The sequence below is a fragment of the Athene noctua genome, chromosome 2 (genome assembly GCF_965140245.1).
Source record: "Athene noctua chromosome 2, bAthNoc1.hap1.1, whole genome shotgun sequence".
NCBI classification, from domain to species: Eukaryota; Metazoa; Chordata; class Aves; order Strigiformes; family Strigidae; genus Athene; species Athene noctua.
Genome location: NC_134038.1, coordinates 94,431,232 through 94,455,815, shown reverse-complemented (window position 1 = coordinate 94,455,815; position 24,584 = coordinate 94,431,232). Strand labels below are relative to the sequence as shown.

Here is a 24,584-nt window from a genome sequence, read left to right as displayed (position 1 = left end):
ATATATATACTTTTCCTGTGGATGCTTCTTTTTATTCACAATTACAATGAAGATGACAAGCAAACAGTAGATACTTTCCATAGCAGGATTAAAGAATAAATCAAATTAGTTTGAATTTACAAGTCAAAGCAGATCTATTTATCAAAATAGGATTCCAGCCAAAAATAACCAATAAATAAAAGAATAAGAGAGTGAGAGACTAACTAACACATGTTAACTTCAAACTGCTACAATCTCTAGCCCCAGCAATCTTCAGGTTTCTGGAGTCAAGTACTGTTACACTGAAATCCATAGCAGAACTTCTGATTTAAGGACCAAGACTTATTTTCTCTGAGGTAGAGCACAATTCTTGGCGTGCAGCATGTCACTTGACAAGATGGCTTGCCTGTTGCAAGATGCACCACTGAAGAGAGGAATGAAGCACAGAACAGGGAATACCTGGGTAGGCAGCAGCACTGCAGGGACACATGTAGCACCTGGACACATTCGGAAGTCTAATTACATAGCAAAAATAATGTGCATGAATTGTGGTCGCAGTTATTTCTCATAGGCATATTTTTTAAACTCTCAGCCAAGATTTCAAAAAGATATAGGTGTTTGGTGAATTCTTCTTTGGCCTCATTTTCAGAAGTGCTAAACATCAACTTCTGAGAATAATGGCCCTTTAGAGCTTCTTAATCCAGTTATCCAGAAAAGTCATCAGTCGTGTTTGAAGATACTCGTCGCTTTCAGTTATTGTGCTTTTTCCCTGTGTCTACTTTCACCTTTGCTTTCCTTCAGCTTTCATTGCCGTCTTGCCCAATGCACCAAGCAGAACTCAATAGCAGCAGAAATACTGCTTTTAAAGCAAGAAACTTTAAAACCCTGTGAAAACATTGCCATACTCAAAACCAAACCTGCAAGTTGAAAGGCAGTGGAGAACCATTCTGAATCCCTGAATCATCTCTGAGGCTTCAGCTAGCTTGCATTAATGGAGAGGATCATTTGGGTTTTTTGACTTTTAAAAAATTAATACCATTAGTAACAGGAGAACCTCTTTGCTTTAACTTCTTCCAGGTATGGACATTGTTGCTTCAGACAGAAACCAACCATCTTACATCCTGCTTTCTGTGTGCTGCTACAAGGATTGCAAATGAGGAAAACAACAGAAAGAGAACAGATGTTGAAGCTGAATGTAGGGAAAAAAGAAGAGTGAATGGAGGAAGAAATACTAATTACACAGAAGATAACCTTAAAGCAGGTATTGAATCCATATTATATATTGATTTTCCATTCTATATTTGTCTAAGTTGATAGTTTTCCATCTAGCACACAGAAATGTTCTTTTCACCACAGAGATAATACACTGTATGTGATAGAATTGGTCTCATGTGACAGAGAGAAGATTAAAGAAAAAATAAGCATGGGTTCCAAGCAGATTTCAAATCCAATAGATTCACAACACATATAAAACTAGCACAATTATACACCAGTGAAGCATGTTAATTTACTTGCACCAAATCACCTTAGAAACTTATTCCTAAAATATTCTCCACTGAACTGAAAGTGGATTTACTTCAAAGTCAACACAAGGAACTGGATTAGTAATCAGGAGAGTAGAAGACCTTGAGTTTGTAATATTAGGTATCTACCACTTTAAAACTGCATAAACACACTTTCACCTTGGTGGACCATAACAGCTACTATCATGATCTACTAGGTTAATATTCAGTTTCTGACATAAAAAGGCCTGAACCACAGGCCTCAAACCAGAGTTGAATTCTGAGTGAACCTCCCAACCAGTATCATTTCAGCATGAAATATGACCATGGCAATATCATCTGAAAACTATAAAGAATATATATTTTTGGACCCTAAGCCAGATGTTTCTTAGAAGACAGGAACTCCTTGGATGTGTCTGGGATCCTGGCCAGATCTGGGATGCACCCAAGTGAAGTGAAGCCAATCTACCAGATGTTTTCGTGCCCTTTTTAAATGTGATTTGTTTCTTAAACTGTATAAAAGCAGGACCTTCTCACAGATAAGATGGAGACCTCACCTATGAGTGGACACACTGCATAGGGCTTCCCAACTGTTGGGAGTGGTTCTCCGATCCTTCTCTGTGATGGGGCACCCCAGTTGAAGCATGGATCTGGATGATGGTAAAGTATTAGGGCAATTGGTGATGTATCTTTCTTAATTACTATAGCTAACTTTATGTAGTAATGATCAGGTGCAGTACCTTGCTTATTCTTTCTGTTGCTTTAAACTAAAGTAAAATAAGCTCATCTTTTTAATTTGGTGTCTGTGTCCTTTATGTTGACCCCGTCAATTGGCAAAACAGTTTCAGAACTGGCATGTAAATGCAATTTCTATTTAGAAAATGGACTGTAAAAGTCGAAAAGGGCCCACTGAGGTCACTACTGTATAAAAAGGGAAGTTTGAGATCATATAGTTATTTTATATATTTAAACATACAGGAAATAGATGTTACCATACTAAGGTGTAAGAAGACACTATTTAATCTAATATCCTGCTGATAGAATTGTCTAGTAACAGATGTTTCAGGGCTGTATGAAATACAACAGTGATTTTATAAATACTGTAGGTCCATAATTCATACTGGGATTTCAGCATGACCCCAGGCAGATGTCACTTATTTTCTGAAGCACAAGATTGACAGCCTTTGCAAATTTTTGTGTAATCAGAGGTTTATTTGCCTGAAAGATATGCAGTACTGCAGACTTGTTACAGATCATGCTGCACATTTTAGTCAGTGTTTTGAATGTTTCCTCCTAGACTAATACAATGGAGAAAGATGGTCCTACTGGTTTCTTTCATTACCTTCAATTTTTTAAAACACTTCTTATGTATTCTCTTCCTTTTTTTCAAATGAAATTACATCATGTTCAATGACCTTTTCTCCCCACATCAGAATATCATCTTCATCCAAAAGCTGTGTATTGAAATACTCACATATCTTCACCTCTTAGAACACTCTGAACAGGTGAATTAGCATTATGATCAAAAATAGGTAACAAAGCACAAAAGATGTGAAGGTTGATTTTTCACAGTGTCCCATTAAATTATGGACATTTTGGGTTTTTTAGATACTCTATGAATGACAAATTCCCACAGTATACCCAGTGATTTCAGTGGGAGTTGCTAACACTCAGAAGCTCAAATAAGGACTCATTTTATAAAGTCCAACCCAGGAATATCTGCATTAGCAGACACTAAGAAAAGTGTTTGCTTAAGTGACACAATCCACAGTTAAACCCTTGGCTTTGCCTAATTAAGCCTAGCCATCTACTTTAAGAAAAACTTGAATCTGCTGCACCATCCTAGTTGATTTTCACTTGCTCACATGTCCCATCTATCCAACACAACGGAAGGCAATGTTCTGACCAAAACTGTTAAATTTCCATTGTGACTCGTTAGACATGTCACTTAACACTTTGGCCTCCTGTTTCACTGGTCCATGGGATGAGGGTGGCAATATCTCAGCTGAGAACCATGAGACCTTCATATATAAAGGTAATAAAAAAAACCCATAAGAACTATATTAAATCAGTCTTCATCTGTCTCCCTTCTGGTGTTCATTCACAAAGTATGAACACAAACTATTCAAATGTTACAAGTATGAACAGTCATTCATTTCCTTACTATCTATCTGTCCCACATGTGTACTAATAGGCATGAAAATACTAAACATAAATCTTTTCTTTATCCTCAGAATGATTTTTAAAAAGCACCTTTCCCTTGCATTTCTGTGTGATGCCTCATAAATAATAGAACAGTTGCATGGTGTTAGTGTTAATGTTACTGTTACCAGCCAGTGTTTGAGAGGACAGAAACCTGAATTCCAGAGAAATGGCAGCAGTCACCATTCAGATGTATGTTTTGCAGTTCAAGTCCATGTCTATAGTATACAGATCTTACTGGGTGCACAGTCCCATGAATTTATTCAATTTACCCAGAGACAAGGATGCTTAGCACTTGATAGAACTTGGCAACAATTTTTAAAATTAATTATTTAAAGTTAACTGGGAGGTTAAAATAAAATATCTATCAAGCACAAAACAAACAATGGGAAGATACTGTGATCTGTTTCAGGAATGCTGACATTTGTTTGTTCTGAAATTAAAGTAAACCTTGTTTTCTCTGCCTAAATGTTGACATTTTCCAGCATGGAGATAAATAACCTTTGAGCTGTTTAATGCCTTGAGACTCAGCTTCAAGAAAGCCTTCCTAGCTATAGGGTTTTTTCCCCTTAAAAATGTGTTCTGGATCCATAAAATATAAAGAGCAGGATTAATCATTTAGTGCCAAATCCATCTCTCTCTTGTGCAATAATACTAGAAGAGGGGTGTATAAAGACTTTTCCCCCCCCCCTCATCTCCCATCTTAGCAGTTTTACAGGATGTATATTTGGCTCAATCTAGCCTAAGAATTAGAGGCCTGGACACCATATTACCAGCCTCAACACAGTTCTGTGAAGGCCTTGTCAACAGATGAGTGCAAATGTGTGCAGGCACCACAGATGGGCAATTCTCAACACAGAGGAGAATGATGTCCTTCATCATCCTAAGAAATGTGTGGTCTGCCTGTCTCAGTATTGTGGCTGCTTTCTGTGGCTAGAAAGATTCTTGTAAGAGATAAGCAAATGATACCATCTCTACCTTCCCATGCAGATGTCCATTCAAGAATTAAAAGAGAATTTGGGAGAAACTCAGAATCAGCTACAGATGTGTTGCCTAGGACACTATAGAAAACAAACATACTATACTTGCATGGTGAAGTTCATTTAAAAGCTGATTAAGGAGTAGGACAAGAGCTATACAAAAGATGTGTCTATTATTTTAAAGAAAAACTAGTTTCAGGCACAGATCTGAGACCTAGCCAAAACACATTTCCCTCCCTCATCCATATTCTCTTGCAGGAATTCCTGCAGCATGGGCGTTGGTCACTGGTGGCCTTGTGTGAGTGATGAGAAACCAGGCCTGCAAGAAACTAGAAAAACAGTCTGGGAAATCACAAGTTGAGGCGGATAGAAGAAATGCCTCAAACACTCACAAGACAAAATTATGAGTCACAGGGTGCATTCTATGGAGGTCGAAGCTGATAAGGCTGCTCGATGTAGCTGGGGGAGAGTGCCCTGTGGAGACAGGACAGCCCTCCTCTGAGGCACCTGGGGAAATTTCAAGGGCCATGTGTCTGTCCTGTGAATGAACTTTGCTTCACTATCCACAAAAGGCATACTAAAGTTAACACCCCTCAATATGCTAACAAAGGCTACCATGATCATGCTAATGACATCATTCCATGAAACACCTTACCCCTCCCCGTACATGGGATGTGTAGGTATGTGGGTCAACCTAGGGGACAGACCCAAGGAAAGTGGGTATAAATCAAGGGGGAGAAGAAAGGGGGGTCTCCGCCCCCCGGCCACCTGGAGAGAGCAGTGAAGCGAAGAAGACTGATGCCAGTGAAAAAGACGGCCACCTCCTGGAACCCTCGCCGGTGGAATCGGCGCAGGAACCCAGACCAGTGATCTGTATTCCCCCATTCCCTTTATCTCCCTCTTTTCCTTTTTCCATTAAGAAATGCAAGGCATATTGTATTGTTTGCCACAACTTGCTATATACTTAGCCAATTATCATGTGTTCAATTAGTACCTTGTGGGTAGTTAATAAATGCTTGGACTTGGAATCTTATCCACTCCATTGGGGATTTGCGAATCTGAGTCACTTGTCCCCCTCGTCTGAGCGGGACATGACACCTTGACAGGACTGCTTCACCTTGACTTCCTAGCTGGTTGGGGTAGGATGGCCAGCTATGGTGTTAATGGGGGAGAACAGATGGAGCAGGGGTAGAGACCAAGAAAAGAGGGGAGGGTCATTGCATCCCACCCTCTGGCAGAGAGCAGAGCAGAGTGATGACCGTCCCAGGCAGTGGCAGGCAGAGACAACCATTTCAATGTGAAGTAGAAAGAGAGGGACAAAGCACCAGGTGAAAGAAGGACAGTCAGCCTCTTACATGTGCTGAATTCTTCCCCCATCCTAGCTGCTGAGTAGAACACTTTCAAAAGGCACTGCAAGATTAAACTGACTTCAAGCTATCAGAGAACACAGTATTTACCATCTAACGAATGTGATTACAAAAGCTTTCACTCTGTCTCTGACATACAGCCATTGCAGTGCTTCTCAAACTCTGATCTGCTCACAATTACATACTATAAAAAACAGTTCTGCACAGTAGTCTCAACCTCTGGTCTACAAGGACAGCAATTCACTAGGAGTTCTCTGCACTCAGAAGCTCTCGCAAGCCTATTGCTATCCCCTGTGCATCCTGTGGCAGCTGACTCCTTTAGCCATTTTTCACCGGCCCACTGCTTGTCAATAAATCACTGTGCTAATTCCTGTGACGCCTCCTGTGAAGTGCTTTGGGAATTGTGGCAAAGATTTCTGGGCTGCATCTGAGAACTGGTGGTGAATGGCTGACTCCAGGTTGACATGATGAAGAAAGGTTAAGCTCTTCAGCCAAGCAGCCTCTTAGAAAGATTCATTGTGACTCTAGCTATCCCTTTGCTATACAGCAAGGCTGTCCTCTGCATCTGCCTGAATACATAAGGGAGTTGACATTTGTCTTCTGTGTGGCTCACGTACTTAAGTTTTCTTCTTTTCTCGTTACCCGTGAAGGGTGATTACATTTCCTGTGGAATATCACTGGTGATACATCACACTTCAGGGCTGTGTTCCACCCCCCCCACCCCCCCTCAATGGGAACCTGTGGTTACTTCATCTTTTTCCTTTCTTGAATACCAATCCTCCCACAAGCCAGTGTTAGCCACCAGCCTCCCACCAAAGAAGAATAATGGGACTCCTACTGAAGCTCATTAATAGTAAATTATTTTCTGTTAGTGAAGACTATTTTCTCAGTGAAGTCTCTGCAGAGCCAATGACGGCACAGCAGAACACTGTCTGCCCCACAATTGATTTGAATACAGTGGTTTGAAGAAAACCTCAGACTTCAATACTGTGCCATTAAGAACAGCTATTTGTATGGTGCCTGTCTGAACACTGAGGATAGGAGGGAAGGTAGAGTCTGTCTTTCCTGATCAGTTGATTTTTTTTTACCCCACTAGATGGTCTTCAAGTAAACACTGGCATCAGAGGTCTGAACTGGCAGTCACAAGCTGTATAAAAAGCTGTAAGTCACAGAACTCACACTTTATTGTATAAAGCAAGGATTTAAAATTTTTTTTTCTTTTCTGTAAAACAAAGTCAAAGCATTTAATTGTATTTTTCAGGTCCATCCTTCTGGCAGATGAAGCAAGAAATGCCCAGAATAAGCAGATGTCAAACAGGTCAAGGGCACAGTGTTTCTACAGGGTAGATTTCTCTGTCTCTCCTCTCACAGTTCTTTATGACACTCTTAGATTTGTGCAGGGAACTGCTATTTGGGAGACTTTCAAAGCAACCTGAGGGAATTAGGTACCTGAATCCACACTGGAATTCAAAAGCTCCAGGCCAAGCATTTAAAAACCTTTGAAGAGGATGCTTAACAAAAATATGCAGACAGATTCCAAATCTACACATGTATACATAATAAATATAGCACTGAAAAGGTCTGTTTCCATATCAAACAATATTTTATGGCTTGTGCTATAAAAGTGCACGCTTATTTTTGCTATCTCTGACTTCATCCAGTATGTACTATAAAGAAGCTGGAACAGAGCTGGTTGAAATTCAGAATTTCTAAAATATCTGAAAAAGTCTTTTTAAAACAAAAGTATGTGTACATTTACTCAATTAATTATCTATATTCTTTCCAATCCAGAATATTTTTGCTGGGGAGGAAACGGAGGAATTAAAAGCTTTTCAGTTCAATTTTCCTCAAAAATCAAAACTAGCATATGGCTGTCCTGTGCTCCGTGAATGCCCCTGCTACAGTGCAGGGTATCTGGGAAAGCTCAACTCTGACAGTCTCAGTCCTGGTGGGGGACAGCTGGACATCATGATTGCTAGAAAGTGGGAAGTGCAAAACACCCTTGAGCCATGTAGCAATTGGCATGGCAGGGTTACCTTGTAGTTACAGACATGGAGCCCAAGTCCAGGCTCCTCTAGGCAGCTAGGATGAAAACTCCACTGTCTCAGCCCTCAGGTGGTAGCTTACCTGGGCTCTGATGGGACATGAGCAGAACCTGTATGTTTTCATAAAGCATCTCTCTCTGGGCAGACCAGACTTTACTCTAAATGAATTTAGCCAGAAAGTCCCTGACCACCTCTAATCAGGAGCTGCTGTGAGAACAGAGCTACTACTTCCACATAGCTGCTGTTCAAAAGAGAAGAGTCAGGGAAGAGGAAGAAACTGAAGAGTAGTTGGGGCCACTCTGTGAAAAAAGCAAACACCTCGGGCTGTTGGGCTGGACTGGGACACAGGGGAATGTCTGACATGCACATACCGAGAGTAAACACACTCAAAAGCACACAACCTCCATTACAGGTATGTTTTCTAAACTGAAGCTCATAAGGCAAAAGAAATGACAGAAAAGGCTCTCATTCATGAGAGAAAACAGGTGGTACAGCTCCTGGTCGGGACAAGAGAGGGAAAAGATGAACCATGGGTACTACTGTAGTACTTTAACTAGCTACTATATAGTTATGCTCTATTGCAACAGCTGAAGAAAGGCTCAGAAGTCAATAGTATCCACTGACAGAGCCTCCCATGAACAGTTGGGACATCTATTGCAAAAATATTAGTCTTACACTCATTTGACCAAATGAGAGGAAAGAAATCCAGAGCTGGAGAACACAGTTCATTAATAGAAAATCGGTCCTCTGCTAGCTACTGTCAAAAGCAGCTTCTGGGTTGTTTTTTCTGCAGAGAAGCTGCTGCTGGGACTTCGTCAGTTCAGCAGTTAAAGATAATCTCAAAGAATCCCTCAGCAAATTGTAAAGTGCTCAGGCTGAAGAACAACAAGGTGTTCAGGGACTGAACTGATTGTTTTAATTTGCGTAATACTAGCAGCAAGCAGTGCTTCAGAATTATTCTGCTTAATTCACCGGTTCCAAAAGCAAGACAAACCCAAGCCAGCTTCAACAGATAACCAGACCTAAAAGTATTTGATTTTATTTCCATCTAGATAAGGAAAAGTGCAACAAATCAGAAAATGATGTTATTACATTTGTTTTTTCTGTATACTAACAAGGAATTAGGGGTGTGCACTAACACAACACAGCAGTCAATAGGATCTGACTCTTCGCTGTCAGATCCATCCCTTTTACTATTTGGAAAAGAAGAGACACAGGTCATCCGAGTACTCCCAAAGTCTCTAAAGATGGTGCCACAAGTGCACCTACCTTCCTCCTTCAGCAGCCAATACATTTCCTCTCACTTCATTTAACACACTGTTAAAAATGTGCAGATCTCACCCTAGAAATGTGCAAGTAATTCACTCAAAGGCAAGAATAAATCCTCCCTTACCTATTCCTCACTTATATTTTTAACAGCATAGCCGTCAAACTGCAGCAAATCAATTTTTTCCCCTTACTGTCTCCACACTGCCTTTTCAGAGTATTTTTAGTTGAGCTGATTAAAAATTTACCTCTTAAGTACCACTGAGGACACAGTGCATTTCGTGCTTGGTTTTGTATGCTTTTTTCTGCCTACCTATGTATCTTCCTTACAAAGGAAGATGTGGAGGCATATCCTTCTTTCCTTCCCTTCTCTTTCTAACAAAAAAAAATACTAGTATCAAACTTTAAAAAAATCAGGTCCCAGACCACTAAGAAAACAACCTCTCTGCAAAATGCAGAAAACACTTTTTCAGAATGAGAACGTTAGGACATCACACCTGACAAGATTATGCAAGGTACCTAGAAGAAGAGACTCATCATGCTAAGCTGAAAAAAACATTTGCAGGGCTCGCCCAAAGCAAAGATAAGCAGCTTCAGCATTTCTGGATTCACTTTGTGGTGCTATATTGTAGGGGACTGGTACTCAGCCCTGAACTCTTCTCTCTGTCTGTCCTCTACGTTGGGGCAACACAGGTCAAAAACTTATTCTACTACTTCTACTGACTGTCTCAGAAATGCAAGACACTGCTTTTCTTGGGATTCCCTGCATGGCAGCAATTTTTATTTGCTTATTTGTAGTGGGCTGAGACCTTCCTACCTGTTGACTGCCATTCAGCCAGCCTTTTTCCCTGTGAAACCTGTTTCCTTTCTGAAACTGGAAAAGTCTTGACCACGGAAAAGCAATTACTTTCTGATTTAACTTCTGAAGGTCATTCATATTGATTAGACATATTAGACAAGTTGTGTAGTAGAAGGCCTGAAGTTAAAGATATTGAGGGTACAACAGCCATGGAAAAAAGTACAGAAAAAAACCCTGACTTTTCTCTCTTCAGTATCAACATAGTCCAAAATATTCTCTTTTTTGCAAATGTTTGTTCCCTAGAATGTTTCAAAGGGAAAAATGTCAGCCACAAATCCTCACTCATCATGCATTTGCATAGCAATGCTTAAAGGTCCTTAAAGATCTCCAGGGATTTGAAAGAAATAGTTCAGTCAGGTAGCAGAAACAGTGTCACTGCCTTCTGCTGACTGGTTGCAAGGCTCATGCAGCACACCACAACCCAAGGCAAGTCACAGTGGACTGATTTTACAGACCATGCACAGAAAGATATGTTCCACAAACTAGATGTATGAAAATCTGAATATTTGCAGCTAATGCATCAAAAGAGAGGGCTTAAATCCACAGGATGGGCTGTGGAAAACATTTTGCTCACTGCAAAGTGACCTTTCTTCTCTCTTCTGCCTTCCTTACAGATACCCCGCTCCTGTTCTTGCCATAATTGCTACAGTTTCACTCAGTTTCCTTGGACTTTCAGCAAAGCCACAACTTCTTCTTCATATCTGCTGATTTATTCTTTATATACCTAAATAATGGGTGTGTTACATCCATGTTTTGCACTATTCATCTTGGATGAAGTTACACCCTGACTGTGTTATCAGGACAAGCCTGATACATGTAGATTTCAATAATATCCTAAAAATCAGGTGACAGTGGGCCTTACTTTCCCATTCATGTTCAGTTGTACAGGTCTGTGATGACTTTTTATGCTACAGGTGATAGAAAGCTATCAAAAGCTGACAGAATTATCCTCTGATCTGTTCAGTCTCTCATACTACTTGCTCCCTTCCCCAGATGCATGTTCTGAAAGCAAGAGCCACATCTTATGCAGGTGATGCTCCTCCCTTGTGCATGGGTCCACTATTCCCAGATTTCACAGTCTGACTGTGGAGCTAAAGCTCCTGAGCAGCTACCTAGGGTGCCAAGTGCTGCTTGGCAGCTGAGATTCACAGGCCATCTCCTCTCATGTGATACCTTGTGCAAACACTCATCTGTAACGCGGAGAGGAGGGTGGGGATTGCAGACACCTGAATTCAGTCCATGGTCTCCATTTAGTTTGACACTTTTGACTCAAAAGGAGGGTTTGGGGCAGGTGGACCTATTTGGAATCGCTGGGATGAAGGCACAGGGAGGAAGTTCTTGTGGATCAGAGGACTCTTGCTGAGCATCCCTACAGTTATCCTGGTTTCCAGAATCACTTTGCGCAAAAGCGACCTACCTCGACTTAGTTGCCAAAATTCAGTTCTCTGCTTGGAATAGAGCAATGGATTTCTTTGCTCTGTGTGGTCTACCTGTTGCACTGGTGAAGAGGAATTTAGAGGAATGACAAAATCAAGAGTTAAGTACTGAAATGCCTATATGTCCTAACTACCGTTCACACATTATTTCCTAATAGGGAATGCTTTTTTTTCTACCTCAAAGTAACATGTGACTGCAGTATGAAGTAAGTTTCTGCCTGAAACATTTCACAATTGATCTAGCCCCACTAGGCTGGCATCCATTACAATTAGTTTCAGCTGTAAGGAAAAGAAAATTTTTGCAGACCAAACAAAATCAAAAAGTCTATTTTCTAGAAAGCCTTCTTCACACATCATATATTACCCAGTTTACCTCAATGCTGTGTCTGGTTTAGTTAAGTTTACCTAAAATGCATTTAGGCTGGAACGGTTCTTAATTACCCTAAGCACAGTAACTTGTCATTCTCCTAAATTTGTGCTTTTCAGTGATGAGACTCCTTCCTGCTCTATCTTTTAATTGCCTGTGCTTTCTTGGAAGATGTCTCAACATTATCACCTTACAAAGCAGATAATCAAGATTTACTTTTTTTTTTTTTTTTTTCTCCCAGACATCTCTTCCTTGTTTAAACAATTACTTGTCTCATGTTTTTTCTCCCCTCTTACCTTTTCCCTGTAGAGGAATATATTTTCACTGCTAATACATACTGTAATTGCAATGTACTGGAGCATGGCTATGAGTCTGAACCCCAGTGGAACGTTGAAAGTTTTCTGAACCACAGAAAAGCCTGTATCACACAGTATCCCACAGACAGCCTCTATAAAGGACCTTAATTAAAAGACCTCTTTCTGTGTTCTAAATTAGTTTTATTTGTACAGCGTTTTCTGTTTTTCAATCTTTATAGTCCTATAACTAAGAAAGGTAGTTTAAGAAGGAATATAAGACTACCAAATGTCCCAATTCCTCACGAAACTGGTATTCTTAAAGGATGAAAAAAAGTCCGATTTTTAAATTTTAGAAGTAATTAATTACAAGCATGAATTTATTAAGCTGCTTGTAAATAACATTCAAGACAGAAGCACTGCAGGCTTCCCTATCCTATACACTCTTCTCCCATTCTCCATACCAGAATCTACAAAATCAAAGATAATGATTACAAGCATCTAGATCTGTAACATACTGATCCATAAAAACACTGAGGATCTCTTATGTTTATTTCTGTGTCCAGAGGCTTTTTTGCAACACTGAATTAAAGAAGCCACTGTATTGTTCCTGTAACAAGACAATTAGCTCGGGATTAAGACTAAGCAGAACACCCTTCAAAGACCTTTAAAGACCTTCCAAAGGCTTTAGGGAACAGACAAAATTATTTATAATGGCTTCCGTCATCAATCTGCAAAAGTTACATATCTGCACACACCCTGTCCTGAGAAGAAAGGGCAAAGTAACCATTATGTTATATTTTTTATCTTTTTTAATAAGTACATAATCTCCTTGGAATTACTGTTTTTTAATGGGGCATTTAAAAATATTTCTTTTATTGTTGTTGCAATTGAACAAACTAAGAGGACTACAACATCACTTACTAAAAATCCATTAGTGTCACCACCCAAATTCTTCAGACACCAAGGTGAGAAATGTTTCCTCCTTGCAGTGTGAAAACATATTTGGATGTCTGCTGAGTGAAGGTTTAATGGCTTTAGAGGACAATAATAGGAAAGTCCTAAATCTGTGTGACAATTCTCAGCAAGCTGTCATCTTTCCCATCTATTTCCAGAAGTCACAGAGGGAACCAGAGGTGTATTCCTTGCAGAGGAAGAAATGATCTTGTACCGAACAACTGCCACCCCTGGTATATGTTCACCATGTGTCAAAGCATATCAAAGGAGGAAACACATACAGCAGAAATCCAGAATAGCAAATCCTGTCCCTACCCCACCATTCTACTAGTATGGAAGATAATATTCTTAGTAAAGAGAACCATGACCCATGAGCTGAGCTATGACTGATGCAGTGTTGCTGGCGAGGTCCTCCCAGTGCATGTGGATTCCTCCAGTAAACTGCTAGAGTAATCACAGAACAATACTGCCTCTGTTTGAGGGAACAGGGAACAAGATTTCTCCAAACCTTCATCCTTGGAATTTCTGCTTACACTAAACCCAGGATTTTCCCCCAAGAGAAGATGTAACAACAAAGATGACTACATGGTTCGTACCACTGGGAAGAATGTATACAAAAAATGGCAATGAACACAGAGGTGTTATACATAAAATAAACATTCAGAATGAAGGAACGGAAAGGACCAGTTCCAAAAAATGGGTCCAACATCCCAGTTTTTACAAAAAATGTTTATTTTTACTGTATCAGAACCATCATGATAGAAAACAAATATATTTTCAGCACAACCTGTGTGAGCAGCCTTCAATATCTACGCACTTGTGCTAACTGATACAATGGTGCAGTCCAATACAATGACAATAAGAAGTTATCCATACCTGCAAGAAACTTGAATTTCTCTGCAAGATCCAGTCTCATTGTTCTTTACAAAGATTAGTACTATCTTATTCTGGCCTATATTCCTCTGCTGGACACATTGTTTTGAGTATAGGGTTAAGATCATGTCACATGATTTGCATGTGAAGACCACTCAAGAATTAATTACTCAAAGCATTCAGATGCCCACACAAATTCCACTGACATTTCTGTTTCTTTACACAGCAGAAACAGTCTCATAACACCACACAAAAAGGGTAAAAAGGAAAAAAGCCAAATAAATGTTAATCCACTGAACCACCATGAAAACTAGGTCATAGAATAATCTATCCATCTGGTCTGCAACACACATCAAATTCAAAAGAACAATGGGGTCAAACACCTGGATGTAGAAATAAAAATATAATCTATAGGTGCTGGAACACAACATGAAGCATTTTCCTATCATCTTCAAAAAAGACTGCAGTTAGGTTTACTACCTGCCTTTCTATGGTACTAGAAAAAAAGTCTCAGGGAAGAGAAATTATTTTAAAACCCAGTTTTAGAAAGTTGGGTAGCCAGCAGCATATTTGTACTTCATTGGGAAACAGCATGTAATAGCTGGTACTTTTCAGTTTTTGATACAACTAATAGTATCAGTTGGACAAGTAACCTGTGCACACAATGGTCATGTCAGTGCTGCTATATCTATAAGAAGGTATTCTGAAGCCTGAGAGATGTCAACAGCATAAATAAGTGTCAGAAAGAAAGGAACAAAGTCTATTTTTTTTTTCTTTCTGTTGAACACCAACAATAGTATTCTGCAACAAATCATTATTAGCCCTGACATTTATAGTAAAGGTCTACTAGTGAATCAGGACTAGAAAAAGAAAGGACGAGAACAAGGAGACAAACACCAGCCACTGAGTGAAGAGTAGGACTAGAATATCAGACATGTTATGGTTAAGAGTGTCACGCTCTGGCAGATGTGTTGAGGAAGGCAGTTGTTCACTGCTGCTGTGATTAACTGAGCACAACACACTGGGCTTGTGGTCTGAATACCAGAAACTCAGTACTAGTACAAAACTGAAATACAAGACATTTTCAAGTAAAAATATTTATTTTTGAAGGTGTTGTGCAAATGTTTTGGAGCTAAAAAATGAAATGTGCTGACTGAAAGAATCAAGGATTTCTTGGTATACAAAACTAAAATATTGACAAAATATTTATATTCTGACCACAGGAAGAATGTGTTAAACGTTTTACTTACTTTGGATGGGTATATTCATCCACTAGTACAACCTTTTCTATCAGGTCTCCACCAACGGTTCGAGCCAAATCATAGAAATCATTCTTAGAGTAGGTCTCAGAAGGCAGCCAAAAGGAGATGTCATTGATCAAAGGTGGGTATCTGCTGAATGGCTGAAAAAATGAAAAAAAAACCCTTGTAAGTGGCTGCACTTGGTAGGTATACCTACAACTGTTTTGAACTTGTACAGCACAGAGAGCATACATTTTAGAAGCTTGCTGAAATGTTTTCTGAAGTGCAAACTGACCTCGTAAACAACTGAGATGCAAGATTTTATACTAGGAAATGTCTTTTAAAGAACTCCTGATAATCACTTTCATTCATTCATTCAGGAAAAAACCCAACTTGTTTTGTTTGCTAAAATCAGCATTTATGAGCCTGAATACACTTTTGGATCAGAGCTGTTTAAAAGGAAGAGATCATTTTAACATAATTATTCATTGGGTAGAATAGCACATTTTAAAAGCATTTTTCAGATTTTTTACAGATTCAAAAATTCTTATCATTTTCATGCATAAAATTTATATGTAATTTATAGCATTCTTATATCACATATGTTTATTATTTGTATTGTTCAATTTCTAAGAAAGTCTTATCAATAGGCACCTTCTTATAAAAAGGTTACAATAAGAAAGACACTTTGGCTTTAAAAGAGGGATCTGTTTGCTTCCCAGTGGTTTTTATAGACATCCAAACATCTACAACAACAAAAAAAGTATTGCCGTTAGCATAATTATTAATTCCACAAGTACCACAACAGACTCTTAAACATGAAGGGACATCTTTGCTGCAGACAGAAAGATCTCATCTTGTGGCCAGGACAGTGTAACGTGTTATTTGCAAAAACAGGAAGAGAAAGAGAAAAAAACCAAGACAATTATTAATTTTTCAGTTTTGATGAAATTTTCCTGGAGTCAGTGGGTTTCAGATTGTGCCTTTGCTGAGATGTTTCCCTCTTTGAAGAAAATAAAATGGTAATGCTCTTCTTTCATGCCCTCTAGGTCATGCAATATCTTCCTTCTGCCTTCCATTAATGCACTGCAGTTGAAATTAGTACTTTTGTACAAGATTGTTGGGGTCTGCAGGAGAACACATCTTTTCTTATTTTGCTTATATGCACATGACAGCTGATGTGTACACCTTGGTCTATACAGTATATTATCTCACTCAAAAATGTATTACACGCCTGGAAATGTTTTATGATGGAGCAGTGAAATCCTAAGTGAATACCTGCTAAAGCAATAAACCTGTTAAAAAGGCAAATTTACAGCATGCTGATTTACTCAAATCCTGTTCTGTACAGCGTAAACCAGTCAATAAATATCTGATAGGGAATACAGTGCAAGTTTTAAATTAATAGCGCCCCCCCCCCCCCCGAATAAAATTGTGAATCACAAATGATTATCCAACTTGTTAAAGGAATAAACTTGTCAAATTAATTCACAACCTGTACACCAAATTAAAAAAAAAAAACTTGCACAATAAATCCATCACACAAGAGCTTTTGATAAAACACTAATGAATGAAATGTAAACATCTCCTCTGCTATACAAAAGCCACAGCTGCAAATGCTGAAGATACTTCTTAGTCATCAACTTGATACATATATCGTGTTAGTGTTAAATAAAGTTACAGTCCTGCATAGACCCCTATATTCTTACCTCGTGCCTATCTACCAGTATATTTACCACTGCTGTATGTCAGCAGCCTACTGAACACACTGCAAAGCTTGCAGGGACTAGTCCAAAACTCACTGAACTCCCAGCTTCAGGACATTTAACTTATCAACCAGAAAATAAGGCTCCCGGCCACTCCATTTGAGCAGGTGCCTACTTTCATTTCCCACAGGCACAAGGACACTATATAAAAATAACTGCATGTTCAAGTAACTCAATAATAGTCTAAACCCTGAAAGAAGCAGAGTACCCACAATTTGTAGTGAGTGAGTATTTGCTATCCATTCCAAAAGAAGCAGGATTATGTCAGGCACATGAAAACAGCTCTCTTTTTCCCACTTAAAATGAGATGTATACAAGGACCCAATGTGGTCAGATCTTGCAAATGTACAACAGTCTGATTTACATTACCAGTGTCATCAAATTCCATGTGATCAAAGTTACTCAAAGATGTAATAAACTGTAGAGTCTGGCCCTCCTGAATTATCAAGTATATAAGAAAACTAATTCTTTGACTTAATCAGTGGTGTTACTAGCCTAGATACAGAACTGTAGTTTTATGTGTGCACAGATGTGTGTATGCTTGTGTGTGTTACAAAGACTAGAAGGACAAATGCTAAAAACAGTAAGTGTAACTTTTTTATTATTGGGTACTAAGCTTTTCTCAGCGCCTTATAATGCAGAAAAATCTTTTATGGTAAAAGGCAAGGTAATACTGCCATATTACACTGTCCCTTCACCACCTGGCTGCAGTCAATATCATTGCAGTATTATATCAATACTAAAGCTAGTATAAGGGTAAAATTCCTAGTTCTCAAACATATTGATCTGTTTGTTGTAGAGCTACATAAGCTATATAACTGTTTATTAGCTACACCTAAAACGTGAAGAGGATAGGACAAGAGTCTCCAACTGGCAGGTCAAAATGAAGTTATTTATTGTATTCAGTCACCTGTCATGGTTTAACCCCAGCCAGCAACTAAGCACCATGCAGCTGCTCACTTACTCTTCCCCACTCCCAGTGGGATGGGGCAGAGAATTGGAAAAAAGAGTAAAACTCATGGGCTGAGATAAGAATTTTAATAATTAAAATAAAATACAGTAATAACAACAAAATATAACAATAATATTAATGAAAATTATCATATAATAAAGAGACATAAATAAAAGACAAGTGATGCACAGTGCAATTGCTCACCACCCACTGACCAATGCCTGAGCAGCAATCCACACCCCAGCCAACACCCACCCCCCCACCCCAGTTTATATACCAAGCACTGCATTCTATGGTACGGGATATCCCTTTGGCTAGTTTGGGTCAGCTGTCTTGGCCATGCTCCCTCCCAGCTTCTTGAGCACCTGCTTGCTGGCAGAGCATGGGAAACTGAAAAATCCTTAACTTAGGATAAGTGCTACTCAGCCACGAGTAATACATCACTGTGTTACCAACACTGTTCTCACACTGAATCCAAAACACAGCATTGTACCAGCTACTAGGAAGAAAACTAACTCTATCCCAGCTGCAAGCAGGACAGCACCCCAGCAAATACATACTGTGGTCCAAGATGTCTCACTGCCATCATTGTCCTCCTTTCTAAACTCTCCTGTCCTTTAACAACAGAGTGGTATAAAGCCCATTGATGTTCATCCCTTTCTAGGTTCAAGGCAAACGGCAGCCCCGAAGACTGTTTCCTTATGAGCTTACAGACATTTTAGCCTCCCCTTGAGAGCAATGTGTTCTTCCCACTACATTTTCTGCCCTGCTGTCACCTCCAGCCACCACCTCCAGCTACATTCTCTTCACAACTGAGGTGTGCTCCAGCACAATGCTCGGAGAAGCTAACAGGACACTGGCTGGCTCTGATGTCTCTTTGTTGGCTGACTCCTGGCACACTGCCCAAGCCTGGAAGCCCTGCTGACCCTCCTTCAGCTGCCTGACCACCCCCATTAGTTTTTTGGGGAACTGAAAAGAGTTTTAGGAAAAAGTAGAACTGATCCCACCTGCAGAGCGCTGCTGCGAGGCGCTGGCCAGGCCTGGTGGATAGCACTGCCGATGCACAGACAACTCTGCACCACTTGTTGGGTCCCATCAGAGATTTGTCATCACAGTGCTACTTTAAATGTTCTGTTTACTTTCAATTTCAAACACTGCAGTGCACTATCTTTGACATTTTTCAACAGCCTCAGAAAACAAGAGTGCTTTCCCAGTAATTACACTATCTATAGGACTCCACTGAGCCCACTTTGTAAGGAATATTGCAAATAATAACATCGCATTTTTCAGTCACCCAAGGTGAAAGCATTTAGGAGTACTGAATTACTATATTTTTTTTTAATAATAAAATGGAAGCTTATGATGATCCACCCTCAATGATACATGTTTACTCGTCATTAGTCACACCTCCTTCTCTGGTTAATAAATAAGCCAAGTACTTACTAAAACTGCAAGGTTTTCCCTCTCAGGATGCTAATTTTAGTACAGCAGTTTGTAGCTGGACACCAGTGCTGTACCCTGCTCTGCCAGCCTGCCTCTCCCATGCCTGAGTGAAAACTCAGGGCTGGGAGTCTTCTACATGGGTTTGTGATAGTTTAGGACATTCCTCATCCCCAGCCCTCTGTTTCACCTTTCTGTCCAAAATAACTGCCCCTGCAGCAGCTGATTAAACAAACACCAGCCTGTTCCTCCACCACTGCAGTTCACAGACCTCTGTAGCCAGCTAAAAATTGCCTCTTTCAGTGGTTTATGATAATATATGCTCGATGAAGCACTGCAGCAGCTTGAGGCATTGAGAGACAGCCGTCTTAAGCAGCAACAGGATGCACCAGAATTCATCTGTCAGCATAAAATAGCAAATACTTGGGTTCTGCGCATGTTGCCACACCATGGTACTACTCTGGACACCTCAGCAGCAGGAATCACTTGGTCACTGTAAGAGTAGTCTCTGTTCATCTGCACACGGCAAAGGATCATCAGCTAGCCTGGATCCAGCTACCTCACAGCTGCACAGGAGAGAAAATATAATACATGGCAGAAGCCCCCACCTCTAGAGGAAAACCAGCCGGGGATAATGCACAGACAGTGCCAGTGAGCAAGCCGGCAGAAGGCCACAGAGTGTCTTTTTTTCCAAAAAACAGAATGAACCTCAGCACTTTCCACAAATATTTGGCATTATAAGGAAAAAACCCCACATTTTCCCAGATGCAGTAACCATGAGTGCAACATGCCAACGGGACAGAAGTTTTGTGCTTGTGGCTGTTCACTCAGTTCTCTCCCTGATGCTGGCTGCAGATGGGGGGACACAATGAACCAAGCGACAAACACAGCAGAGGAAAAAGCTGTACTTGTATTTTGACAGCAGCGAAACAAACGCAAGGTTAACGATGACATGTACTGGGTTAGCAACTCCACAGCAACCAAACTATTAAAAAGCCAGCCATGCTTTACTGCCATCACCAGTCTAAGTCAGAAAAATATGAGAGTTAGCAGCATCGTGGCTGTCAAGTTCTAACAGTCCTGCATTGCCCATGTTTTGAAGAAATATGTACATAAACTATACAGTTCTAATGCTATGACATATTCTCATCAAAATGAAAGCTACAGTCCTCTAATAGCTAAGCCTTTCTTAATATATTCCATGGTGAAACTACATTAATTCAGTGTTATCATAGGAAATTTAAACACGTAACAGGCATGAAATTCAAATTTGCAAATTTACAACTGTAAGTTAGCCCCCTTGCACATAATGAAGTTTCCTGTATTAGTGTGTATGCTCCTAGATTTACACTTTCGTGTTTATGACCAGTGTAGACAAATTACAGTTGCTGCAGGAAGCATAATTTTGAATTTCTTGGCTGTCATGGCTTAAAATTTGCAGTCACAATGTTCCATTATAAGTTTTCTACCCTTCCCTTCACCAAATCAATTTTTTTCTTAGTTATATATAGTAAATTCTATATATTCATACATGTATACACACACATAGATACATTTATGTGTAAACACACACACATACACCCAAAGGAGGAAATGGAGAAATTTCAACAGACAACTTCTATAAAGTCTGATAAGCAGATATAGAGATATGTTCTGGGATTAAGCTCTTAAAACAAAAGCAAATAGACCAGTTTGGGATTGATGCACTGCTCTGTCCCTCGTAGGGAACAGTGGAAGAGTGTTAACCTCCAGTGGTCTCTGAGCTTCTCAGGGATGAACACACAAGTACGACCAGTCCTTTCTGGATGGCAGTCTGCACCCCCCAACAGAGCTCTTCACCTCTGCAGGACACATACAGGTATCATGTGTCCATGGGAACATCATGTGCTCCCTGGATTTCAGGCACTTGGCTTGTACATGGACCATTTTGAGTGGAAGAGGTTTTCTTCACACATGGGTGAGAATTCTCTGTCCTTGCCTTGAATATCATGTGAGTGCCTTTGAGTGTCCCAAATGGCTTTCAAGCCATTAATTCATTTAATGTGGAAAGGGAAACACCCTTCACTACTTCTCACAGAAGCAAGTAAAAAGGAGGAGAGAGCAAGGGTTGCATCAGTTTTAAAATGAACTAAAGGGTGCATTTTTTTCACACTGTGCATACCATAACTAAGGATCTGTTACACGGAACCAAAAGGGACTATATAAATTCACAGTGGACAGATCCTTTATTTACTGTTAAACAGAGCGATCCAACTGCATTTTTGGTTCAGCAGCTCTCTCTCAGCTTTAAGCAGTAAAAGTAGAGAAGGATCCCGCTGTTTCCATATGCGCTCTGCTGTTCTACAAGCACTTCCAGTTTGCCGTCAAAGGAGACAGCATACTTGAGCTGGATGGTTAGGTATGGCTTAATATGTCTTTTCTTTTTAAGAAAATTGCTTCTTTCATGGCATTCTGGTAATGACAATATTACCAAACCGAATCTCCTTTCCCTATCTAGTTTAGTGATTTCTCATCTTGAAGCAAGTATGGAGAACAGCATAAAGACATTGAGCTACTGACAAGAACTGGGTGTACATCACCTTAGGTACAATTCCTCTTAGGTATGGTAGCAGTACTATGCAATTAAGTCTTCTAGAGGCTCTAGGGCTGGGGGAAAGGGAAGGATTGCCCAAACATTTCCAAAGCCATCCCCATTTTCTTCCCTTTTTACTTTCTAACCAGCCTAGTTCCTTTCTATTCCTAAAGGTTTTCATTTGTCATGCTTGATGGAAATTTTTGATTTCTAAGCTCTGTTTAGGAGTCCTGGTTCTGAGCCTGCTCCTTCGTTTGAGACAAGAACCCAAGCGAAAGCTACCACCGGCCACATTTGACTACAGATACTCCAGATGACTGGATTTGCCAACACACATTCGTAGGTCGAATCAATCAAATAATATCCCAGTTCCCACTCCAACTAGTGCAGTTCACAGGCGTTCATGGGGGTGAAAAGGGGGAGTGATGTCAGATTCCCTTCTAGCAATCAATACCTTGAAGAAAATCATGTTCGGCAGAAAGACCAGCTTGTTTGTCAGCAGTAGCCTGCACAATTAAACAGCACTAGGTTACTGTTCCTCATCTTGGCAAAGCACTCTCTTTGCCTAAAGGCATCCCTTGGGAAAAACAATCATGGAATTACAGAGATACAGGAAGTACCTTGCAGGAAATATAAGAAAGAAAACAATGCTATCAAGAAACACAGAAAATTAAACTGTTCTCAAAGGTGAAACATCCGTCCCAGACCCATGTTGAGCAGGTAGGTGTCATGGGACACAGTCTGTCTTTCTAGGTAAGACTCAGCCTACAATGTAGGATGAAGCAGCTAAGGCCTCCTGGCAGGAACTGCAGCTTTGTGCCTGGCCAAATCTGTGGACCAGATGCCACTCTACTGTGTGGTGCATGCCACCATCTGAACTCTGTCCTCTCCCCACCTAAGTTAAGCCCTATGGGGTCTTGTTGAAGGTAAGAGTTTATCTCTCAAGTCATGATACAGGTTCCCTGAAGGTGCAAAACAAGAGTTAACTGCTTATATTCTGCTTAAGTGTTCACAATGTAGCTCTTCTTATCATCTCCTTTAGTCACCTTCTCCAATGCTAGTGAAGCACCTTTGAATAGAGAAAAACCCCAAAGACTCATCACAAACGCATGCACATGTATACATGCACAAGAACAAATACAACCTTTCTTGCACGCTAAAAGTTGCAGCTTGTTAAGGAGCCTGCCTGACAAAGGAAAGTCGATACCTAGTATGACACTGAAAAATTAAGAAAGTTAACAGCCAATGAAAAGATTAAACTCCTTAAATAAGCTCCTCCACATTTTCCAAGCACTATGAAGAATGCACAAGAGGACTGGTGCTGTGGCAGAATGAGTGAATAGAAAGCTTGCCATTAAACGTGTTTATTCAAAAGTAATGCTAGTTATTAAGCCTCTGCAGTCCAACCAGGAAGGGACACTGTTCTCTTATGCATGACGTTATTTTAAATTGCAAGCATTTTATTTTAAAGTCAAGCTCATTTGAATTTGTCATGGACAATGCTCCAAGTTTAAAGCCACAATACACTGAGTGCAAATATGTATTTTAAACTGACCTGTTGTCAAAAACCTAAGAAACAACACATGGCTTTTGAGATGCTTTCCAGACACAAAAAGATAACTTCTATTGCCACTGAAAAGATTATTTTTATATGATTAGTAAGGAATTGAAAAGGTGCAGGAAAGACATAAAAAAAAAAAAAAAAAAGGATTGACCAAGTACTATCACAGGTAGGGTTGTTGCATAAATCACAGCAGAGAAATCCAGATACCCATGCATTTGGACATTTGGATATGCTTTGCCACTTGTGATCTGATTACAAAAAACACCAAAAAATAAATTTAAATGATTCCTAAATACCAGTGATGGACCTTCCACTCTGTGCTTGACTAGTCAAAAAAAATCTCATTTCCATAGAACAGATAGGACTCACAGGGAGAACCATCAAAAGGGATGTGTCTCTACTACTCATACCCACCTCCCAGCTTTTTACAACCCCTTTTTGAAAGCACCAGGGTGAAGAAGAGATTAGTCTGACATGTTCCTATAGAAGTTCTAGGTCTGCTGTGGAAAAATATGCATTCTCCTCATGCTTCTTCCCCAGCCTCCCAGTTGATGGCCTACTGAGCTAGCTGGTTTCACAGCGCTAATCTCCCATTTCAAACACACTTATATCACTGCAAAACAACTAAAAGCCAATAAATGCTTTTTCTGGTATCACTTTCCCATTCGAGCAGTTGTTACCAGAGAATTGTTGAGAAACAAAGGGCAACAGATGGGCCAATCTATTTATTACATTGTGGTGTCATCTATAGAAAGCAAGCTTGTGTCCTGAGGAAAGGAATCCAGTGATTTGGAATCACCAAAATGGTGAAGCATATTCTCACACCAAACCTAATAATCAGCACTTAGGAATGTATTTTGCACAGGCTGACCATATTCTGTCTGTCCTTCCTACCCAAATCTCCCACCCCACGGGCAGAATCA

The 24,584-nt window shown here is 40.0% G+C and overlaps 1 protein-coding gene across 6 annotated transcripts in view; it reads right to left on the bottom strand.

The window, feature by feature from the left end:
- FARS2 (phenylalanyl-tRNA synthetase 2, mitochondrial) overlaps window positions 1-24,584 on the bottom strand; it is a 258,093-nt gene that overhangs the window by 67,095 nt on the left and 166,414 nt on the right. For all 6 annotated transcript variants that reach the window (XM_074899631.1, XM_074899626.1, XM_074899629.1 and 3 more), the window contains one exon: window positions 15,377-15,528. In XM_074899631.1, coding sequence (XP_074755732.1) covers window positions 15,377-15,528 — 152 coding nt within the window. The remainder of the gene's footprint in view (window positions 1-15,376; window positions 15,529-24,584) is intronic.